The 10,120-nt window shown below is 34.7% G+C and overlaps 1 protein-coding gene across 1 annotated transcript; it reads right to left on the bottom strand.

Moving 5' to 3' along the window:
- Nucleotides 1-792: 792 nt before the first annotated feature.
- Nucleotides 793-5,109, bottom strand: LOC114460698 (uncharacterized). Its single transcript, XM_028442622.1, has 15 exons — nucleotides 4,575-5,109; nucleotides 4,391-4,460; nucleotides 4,115-4,218; nucleotides 3,743-4,018; nucleotides 3,547-3,640; nucleotides 3,341-3,408; nucleotides 3,002-3,220; nucleotides 2,849-2,914; nucleotides 2,627-2,755; nucleotides 2,364-2,429; nucleotides 2,173-2,253; nucleotides 1,879-1,956; nucleotides 1,700-1,777; nucleotides 1,534-1,617; nucleotides 793-924 (listed from the first exon to the last, which is right to left on the bottom strand). Exons 1-15 carry the CDS (start codon nucleotides 4,701-4,703, stop codon nucleotides 829-831), a joined length of 1,638 nt encoding a protein of 545 aa, XP_028298423.1. The 5' UTR covers nucleotides 4,704-5,109; the 3' UTR covers nucleotides 793-828.
- Nucleotides 5,110-10,120: the final 5,011 nt, after the last annotated feature.

The raw sequence follows: 10,120 nt of genomic DNA, 5'->3' as shown, positions 1-10,120 counted from the left end.
TCTAAAACTTTTGACCAGTTGTGTATATATATGATTTTAATAATATAGAATTAAGTATGTAATATATATGTTATATTAAATATATGTTGTATATAAAATGTATAATTAAATCATTAAATATATTTAAACATGTAATTATATTTAATACTTCAAATACATCCTAAAGTAAAATTTTGGAAATGTATTAAATTTGTCAAAATATAATATATTATTCAATACTATGGAATTATTTTAAGTATCACTATTACTACCATATATTCAACAATAATGATCATATATAATTACAGAAAAAAATGTCTATTGATTATTAATTCAGATTATTCAAATAATTTCCTTCTGGGATTAATAAAATATTTCCGATTCTGTAATGTAGTATTTTTATATTCAGGATTAGTGATCGCTGTTGTTAATAACTAAGCAAGAGTTCCCAAAAAGTTCTCTTGTTTTAATTTATCACTTTTAGCATTAGTGAAAATAGTATTTATTATTATTAATGTTATTTATTACTATTATTATTGTTATTACCAATATTAATATTTATTTATATTATTCTGTATTATTACCAACTATAAGGGAAACAGAATGCCATTTCATTCATATTTATGATAATTATACCAAGTATAATTCCCAGAACCCTATATTGAACTATATTATTATAAATTTTAAAGGGCACCTTACACTGGTTCTATGCTACACATTTTCTCAACATTTATTGCAATTACAAATCTTTATGCTTTCAAAATGAAGTAAACCACACAGACAAAACTTTACTAACTAACAATAAAAGTGTACCTGAATGTAATATTTAGTGTATACAGGGAAAAGGAATTAACTTACTGGTTCTGTAGGTGGTCCAGCTGAGGTGGATGCAGCCGTCATGAACCAAGGCTCCTTGGCTTGGGATGGAGTGGATGGTTGGTTTGTCTGATAAATGAAAATAAATATCAATGAATCTTCAAATATGAAACAACTCCTTGCAAAGATAAATCAGTACATGCATTACATTAATTAAACAAAGCTAATAATTGTAATTTTTAATCACTAGCATACAAATGAGATGTGCTGAAAAGGAACTAATAATTGAAGCATACATTTTTCATAGTAGTATGGCTGGGAAGGGGATGCACCTTGATAAATCAATATTGGTCAGATATAGTGAAAATAATGGAGGTCATTGGAAATAAAATTCCAAATAGTTTTAAGATTGTGGATCTGGGAATATTAAATACTTTAAAAATAAACATGTAAAGTTTCTGAGGATTATGATGTCTGTAAAAAACCAACCAGGAGATGGCGCTGTGATCTGGTGCCTACTTCTTTTATTTAAAGCATTCCTTTTAATACAAGTATGAACAGTATAAGGATAATGAGTTTGGAGAAATTAGCTTGTATTGGAAAGAAATGTTTGTGGTACATTTTTGAAAACATAATAAAATACTACTATAAAAAAAAAATAATAATAGTAAGGCTGGGCACAGATGTAGCTATGTTTTGTAAATAATGTCTTTGTTTATTGTGGTGAGGACAATATACCTTGTCAGGAGAAGGTGGATCACAGCCCACATCCGTAATGATCCAGGTCTGACCATCTGGAGAAGGTGGGACAATCTTGGCCGTCTGAATACATAGCAACAAAACGTCAGCGAAACACAGATTTTCAATCACATGATGCATATTATTGAAGAGCACTAATCCTTACCTTTGCAATGGGAGAACAGATGGGGGTGTCTGTATCACTCCAAAGGCAGGGCAATATGGCTGGGGTTAAGTCAACCAACTGGTAACAGATGAGAAGAAACAATAAATTTAAGTGTGACAATGTAGATGTTTCAATGAAGATACTGAGTAAGCTGTCTGTGTGTGTGTCAGAAAGCTTACATTGGCCACTGCAGTTGGGAAGCGGGGTGGGTGCCCGTCAGGGGTCCTGGGCTGTCTGGGTGCTGCCGGAGCTGCCGTCTGTGTCACACATAGAAACATCAATTAAACATTAATCATTAAAGTTACACAAAGCACTTTTCAAACACCATCATTGCTGTAAAATTCTTAGTTTTTTATAGCTTTTCTCTTAGACAATGAAATTATACCAATTTCCAAACCAAAAATATCATTAATGCACAGAAAAATGAAGCAACAACTGCATTCATCATATATGGAGAGAAAAAAAAAACGTACTGTCTGAGCTGAGGAAGAAGGGCCCAAAGGAGCGTCCTCCTCCGATCTCCAGGAACGGGGGGCTGAAGGCGTTCCAGCCACCTAACAAAATATCATAGTATAACATTTTAGATGGTGAAGACATTCTACTTGTCTCTGTGAGGACTGTGAATGCTGCAAATAAATGAGCTGCAAATGTGCATCACTTTTACCTTGATCGCTGGAGATCGTGTGCTGTCCCGCGGGCGGGAGCGGCGTTTATGTACAGGGGACGCTACCTATGCAACCAACAAGATACCAATTACTTGAAGAGCTAAAGAACAATGTAAAAATATATTTTACTGTAGCAATCAAAGATGATTTATTATTAGTTTTACTTTATTACAGGTGATATTAAGAAACATTCAGAATTAAATGTTAAACGTTTTATGTAAAAGTCTTCTGCAAGAGATAAAATGTGAATCAATCAACTTACCTTCTTTGCTTTAGGAGAAAGCTGGAAGTCCGCCAGGCAAGAAAGATGAGAGGGAGAGACTTTCTCCATGGCACTTAGCGCTGTGCCGCTGAACCAGACAGGGTTCAGTGGAAGGAAGCTCTCCTCCTCCTGTAAAACACAAAGCAGACACTACTACTTACAGTTTGTCCTGTCAATAACCATCCAACAGCATCTTAAAGGAACATGTGAATAATCACAAACCTGCTGATGAGCCATCCTGCGCTGCGGAGAACCTCTGGACTTTGGAGATTCTCCAGGAGGGCTCGTCTGCAATGATGAAAAGCATCAAATTGAATTAAAACAGGTAAACTGTCACTAGTCCTAAAGTGATCATTGTATGATGCCACATTTTACCTTGCCACCCTGACCGATGGTCCGCCACTGGTGGGTATCAGGGCTGCGTGGAGCTGGGGAGCTCTCCCTCACAACCAGTTTAGGAGTGACTTTCCTAACTGGAGGTGATGGCTTGGGAGAGACCCAGGGCGTAGGAGGTGGTGTCTCCAGATGTTGGCTGGCAGCGGACCAGAACAACTGGACGAGGATGGGCATCCCCTTATCATCACTCAGATGGACCTACAGAAATAAGACATTAAAAGAGAAAGACAAAATATTTTAATATCAATGTGTCAATGAGCATCTGGTGTTGACTCATTTTAAGTCAACAACTTTGTTTTTCTTAGATATTGTACTCACACCATCCTTGCTCCACAGCGCCAAGTTGCTCAGGGGAAAGTGCTCTGTAGCGCTGAAGTACTTCACACCTTGAAAAACAAAATAAAACATGAGTCATCATGGTACCAATATATCCATTTAGACTCATGAATTGTTAAAATGTAGTTCATATATTTTTTCTTTTGATTTCTCAATGAATGGATGTAGATAATATTTTTTTCTCTTACCCAAACGAGCAGTCACACGGCGGTACTCTTGCCGTAGCAAGTCCTGGTGTTGGGGCTCAACAGCCAGGCGCGGCGGGAAGTCGACAACAAAAACCTGCACAAAATAAAATGTGACAAAATTAAGATTACACCATCATGCAAAATTACACACATGTTCACCAAGTCAAAAGCTACAAGATATGAAAGAAAAGCTTACCTTAGACTTTGGCCAGCGGTTGCTGCAAGTGGTGAGGAGGTTTTTAAAGTCCCCACTAGCCACGTCAACGGTGGTGCTGGTCAGGTTGTTGCCGGGGGCCATGACGCAGACGGCATCAGGCGAGTGAGGAACTGCAGCGTGCAGAACCTCAGCGCGGATCTCTGAACCAGAAGCCCCGCATGCCGACAGGAAACCAAAGCTCAGCTGAGACTCTGGCATCCGGACAAAGCCATCTACAATAGCCCGTAGATGGGAGTTCCCGACAATCAGAACAGTCTGCAAAACAAATACCACAGCTTTAGCATTAAAATCACAATTAAAATACAATATAAAGTACTTCTTTAACAGAGTGAAAGATTCAATAACTAATACCTTCTTGTCAGGGAGCTCAGGCGGTATGACCAACTTGTAGCGGCGCCCGGTTAGGGGCGAAGTTGGCCATTTCAGGACCCTGTGGCGGTGACCAGTACCGCCGCCTGTTTACAAAAAACAGAGCAAAAGAGAATTAAAAAGGGATTTCAGACATAGAGATAACATACAACTATAACTGTTTTTTACTAGTGAATGAAAACACTGGTAAAAAAAAAATGTGTGATACACAAAATAATTAGTTAAGATATTTAATAATAAAAACAATCTAATACTTACGTGCTTGAAAGGTGGCACGCGTGTCACCCACTCTCCAGAACGGTCCAGCTGGCAGGGACGAACCAACCTTCTGTTGAAAATAATAAACATATTAAACTTCACACTGTGTGAATGATGTCAATGTGTCACACTGAATAGCCTGTGGGTTGTATAAGTCAGCATGTCAGTTCTGGTGCAAACATACCTTGTTCAGAGGAGAGCGGGGGCAGGGGGTTGCGTCACTGGGATGAGGAGCTGGGGCGGGCAGCTCGGACGCATCCAGCTTCCTCCAGCGCTGCTTCTGGGCCTGGGAGCGTCTTCCCTTCCGAGGCATCCTGAAACAAAAAGAGTGGGGGGGGGAGGGAGAGACAAAGCAAAACCTAATCTAACCTAAAGTGAACTCTGAGCTATCTAATAATATTTATCTAATCTAACTTAAAATATTAACAATAACAATGAAAAACTCTTAAAATAACGTGAAGCAATAAGTGAGGTGAGATGAGATGAGGTGGTTGACCAAGGGGCTGACCAAGGGGCTGACCAAGGGGCTGACCAAGGGGCTGACCAAGGGGCTGACCAAGGGGCTGACCAAGGGGCTGACCAAAGGGCTGACCAAAGGGCTGACCAAAGGGCTGACCAAAGGGCTGACCAAAGGGCTGACCAAAGGGCTGACCAAAGGGCTGACCAAAGGGCTGACCAAAGGGCTGACCAAAGGGCTGACCAAAGGGTGTCCAAAGGCTGTAAAGAACAAAGAAAATACAAATCCGTTAGCTGCAATCCCTAATATAAATCAGTAAACCGCAATATTAGCAACAATACACAATAACTAAATATCTAATGTCTCCACTATGTCATCATTGCTATGATTGTTTTTCATATTCACAACAACTTAATTAAACTACCGTAAAAAACATCTATAATCTACCATCACTGCTGACTCACAAACTGAAATAGCTCACAACCAGTTTACAATATGACAGATAAAGGCCTGACAACAACTGCTGAATTAAAGTGCTAAATTGCTTTTTGCTTAAAAGTCATATCAAACACGTTTGCTCATTTAACCACATTATTTTTTTAAGCAGATAGTACTACGAGGTGCAGGCAATATTTTATGAGTCACCATTTTACAAAGAAAATGGTTCAACCTTAATTAAGCCATAAATCACTTAAAGCTACTTTAGTTTTTTCACTTCAAAATACATTATATATCTAACTAAAAAGCAAGGGCGGTCTGTAGGGATGTGTGTGGATCAAATATCTCCAGGACGCAGTGCAAGTTCAATTTGAAACTCGGTCGACGGGTTCAAAATACCCCGAGTGTGTGTATCTGTTATTTTGGAGTAATTTGGTCATTTCAAAATGTTTATTTTAATTTTATTTCACTTCTGGACGGCCTCGAAAACAAACCTATTCAGCTTTTGACCTCAGGGTGTGAGGGGGCGCTAGCGCACCATGTGTTGAGAGATGACTTCCGGCATCCATTTTGAAGGCGAAACAGATGAACTGTGAATCAACTGCTATTCATCCACGTTCCAAATAGTGTATCTGTTATTTTGGAGTAATTTGGTCGATATTAAAAAGGTTTTTGTACCGCTAAAAGTCATTTAAGTTAATATTTCATGGTTATTTAATATTATTCCCGTGATTCCAAACTTTCTTTAAATCTCGGGTCACAGACGTCACTTCCTCCTTCGTCTCCATGAGTGTGGGCGGTGCCTGTGCTGATGGTCATTACCATATCGCAAACATTCTGCTTCTTCAGACAGAGGAATGTAACGTTTTTGTGAGCGGATGAGTCCACTATGATTATTGTTTGTTCTGCGCAACAGTGAGTGTTTCTTCTCATATTCTACTATGTGCCAAGAAAGATGCTAGCAGCTACAATGTAAACAAACACACACACGGTTGATGTGCGTGCGTGCACTACATCGGGATGTACATGGTGAACTCAGAGCCGTTGAGAGAGATTTGCGACTTTGGTGTTGCAAAACGTTTTTTTTTTTGTGGTACTTTCTGATCTCTTTTACACACACACAATATTATATTATTGTTATTGCTATTCTTATATTATTCTTTTTTGTTATATTATTTTATCTTATAGTGACTGGTATTCTCATTGTATAATTATTATTGCTATAACCTTATTATTTTATGTTGTTATTGTATTATAGTTACTGGATCTTCATTATATTATTGTTATTGCTATTGTATAATTTTACTATTGTATTGAAGTTATTGCTATTCTTATAATTACCATTATATTCTTTTTCATTATTGATATATATTTTTTTATTATAGTTACTGGTGTTATCATTGTATTATTAGCATTGCTATATAATCATTATATTACCTTATAATTATTTAATATTGTTTATTATTAATATTGTTTTTTAGTACATTATTATTTTTGTTATTGCAATTATTACCATTAATACCATTACAACATTACTTTTATTACTATTAATAGTTTCACTATTAATATTATATCCCTATTAACATATTTATTATTATCAGGGCTCTACACAAAGTTATCCAGTGGTGTGACAAACTTTCTGTTAGTCGAGGGGTACAGCATAGACATACATGCTGATGAATAGTTGACTTAACTGGTTACCGTAGTTACCGTGTCTCTCTTAACCTGCGATGGTTTATGTGCAAGAAGCGCACGCGCATGTGTGATAGATAACGCACGGAGGATATGACACACACACACAGTAAGATAAAACTATAAAAATTAAACAATATTTATACAAAAAGTACACAAAATGACAACAGAAATGCATAAAAATATACTAAAAGGCTCCAAAAACACACATCATTACTCCAAAATACATATATTACAGAAAAATACACCAAACAACAACATACACATGAAAATGACTCAAAAAAGACAAAACTAAATATTTATACAAAAATACACAAAATAACAGAAATGCACAAAACTACACTAAAAATACACAAAAAGATTCCAGAATCACACTGCATTGGCAACAAAAAAAACCTATAATTATACAAAAAATGCACAAAAACACAACAGAAAGACACTGTACTGTTCACTAGTTTTCTCATATTTAGGTTCAGTATACTTGAAAAGTCAATACTTAAACAAATGTATGTCATGAAAATATTTTAATGTGTGTTAAAAAAAAATATATAAAGATACAATTTGTTAAAGCTTTTAATTTATATATAGAAAATTATTGCATATTTACTTATAACATGACATTAAAAAAACAATAAGTTTAAAGTACATTTATATTGTGTAATATAAATATAAACTTTTTTCTCCTCTCATTACCACCATCTCCTGGCTGTTTATAAATACTGCACTTACAAGGTTTTTAAAGATAAAATAAACTGCATTGCTAAAATTATTGATTCCCAATCTAACAGGATCCTCAAATAGAACCATTTTGACATAGAACTGTGTTTCTTAAACATTATTGTCCCATGTACCCCTTAGCTCATGTTATACATGATCTATTAGTGTCTGTAGGCGCGTCTAAACTCTTTCCTGTGTCTCATCCAACATTAACCTTGAATTTAGGACTTTTTATTCATTTACTTCTGATTATTTTTGCTCATTTTAGAACTTAAACTTCACCTTTTGGTGGATTTTAAAAAGTTGTGCAACAAATTATGATTGATGGATATAAAAAAATACCTGCTCAATGAAGACAATACAGTGTAGAAAATTCTACACATAGTTACAATTATGTCAAATAATATATATATATATATATATTATTTGACATAATTATACATATATATATATATTATTTGACATAATTATACATATATATATATATATATATATATTATTTGACATAATTATACATATATATATATATTATTTGACATAATTATACATATATATATATTATTTGACATAATTATACATACATATATATATATATATACATTATTTGACATAATTATACATATATATATATATACATTATTCGACATAATTATACATATATATATACTATTTGACATAATTATACATATATATATATACATTATTTGACATAATTATACATATATATATATACATTATTTGACATAATTATACATATATATACATATACATTATTTGACATAATTATACATATATATACATATACATTATTTGACATAATTATACATATATATACATATATATATATATACATATATATGTATTTGTTTTAGTTGATGTATTTGTAGTGCTACAAAAATTACTTGAATTTGATAACACATGATTATGTTAGTCAACATACTCATTGCTAATTTCTTGCAACATATTAATCCTGCACGTTGGCAGTTAATTAAATATTTCCCCACACAATAAAATCTGTATTTTCTTCCAGAATAGTCTTTTTGTTGGTTTAGTTATCTTACCAGGAATTTGGTTAATGATATTTATTGCACAATGCGATTTATTTTTAGGTTGACATTATTATATCATGATTTTATTTGGTGTCAATGTAATTTATCATTAATAACCTTTGTAAGAAATAACTGTTATTTTAATATTTTCTTATAGCTAATAGTGAGCTTTGCAAAAGAGTCAAAGAGCCACAGGTTGCACACACCTGTTAGTGCCTTAGTTTGGGAAGCACTAGAATATACACAAATCTCTCCAAACATTTTTTAACCTAGGGAATACATGTAATGAAATAAAATATTTTGGTATTTAATGTTAACCAATCAGTATAATGTTTGTTAAAAGCCATTACATAATATACCTGTTTATATTACCTAATGCAACTGTAATAATAAATAAATGATCTTTCATTCAACTTTTAAACCTCCACATCCTAAACATTAAATCAACATGTGCAGACAAGTTAAAAAAAAAAAAAAAAAACTAAACATTAAATCAAAACACTAATCTATCAAATCAATCCAATCTTACAAGTTTACAATCCAATCATGATGTGTCTATTGTATCAGCCTCAGAATGTTTGATATCAGACCACCATGAGACACTGAAAACTATTTAAAGTCGGACATTTTGATGGTTTGAGCTGCACACACGTCTCTCTCCAACAGTCCGTGAAAGCATCACGCACACAGCCACGTGCATGGACTCACCGCATAAAGTGGTGTAAAAACGTTTATCCTTCATGGCTTCAGGTTTAATGTGTGAAGTATCATGTATCTGTACCATGTGGAAGCCACCATGTGCTACAGCTAGCACCTAGCAAAGCTAAACCATTCTCAACAATCAATAATGTTTCAACCTTCCCATTAAAGCACACACTACATTAAGCTAACACAAGAAACATTTTATCACCATCTTACAAACACCAAAGGCCAAGTTTAATGCTAATAAATCGTATAATAGCAGCATGAACATGAACTAACATATTTTCATCGACAACAAAAGTCTAAACGTCGTCTACTCATTGTTTTTTTCACTTCAGAATCGACTATACAATTGTTCCTCTAACTTTCAGCATTCAACATACATTTGCAGCTTGAAACTTAATAGCACATTAAGCTATGCTAAAGCTAGCATAGCTGATAAAAAAAAACCACACCCTTACCTCTGTGAAGACCGATGAACAATGAGCTCAGCAGAGGAGATTGGCTTTAACCGGTAGGCCAGAGCAAATAGCCAATGACAGAGCAGGATGCCAAGAGGCTGCTGCTGATTGGTGGCCTCTTGGCTCTGCATTTTTTAAAAATCCAAACGCCCAGATTTATCAACAGTGTATTAAGGAGTCTGACTGTGCTGATACTAGTGATAGTGAGGGGGGG

The sequence above is a fragment of the Gouania willdenowi genome, unplaced genomic scaffold (assembly GCF_900634775.1).
Source record: "Gouania willdenowi unplaced genomic scaffold, fGouWil2.1 scaffold_62_arrow_ctg1, whole genome shotgun sequence".
Taxonomy (NCBI): domain Eukaryota; kingdom Metazoa; phylum Chordata; class Actinopteri; order Blenniiformes; family Gobiesocidae; genus Gouania; species Gouania willdenowi.
Note: the sequence above shows the minus strand (reverse complement) of the source record. Positions and strands in the feature narration are given on the sequence as shown.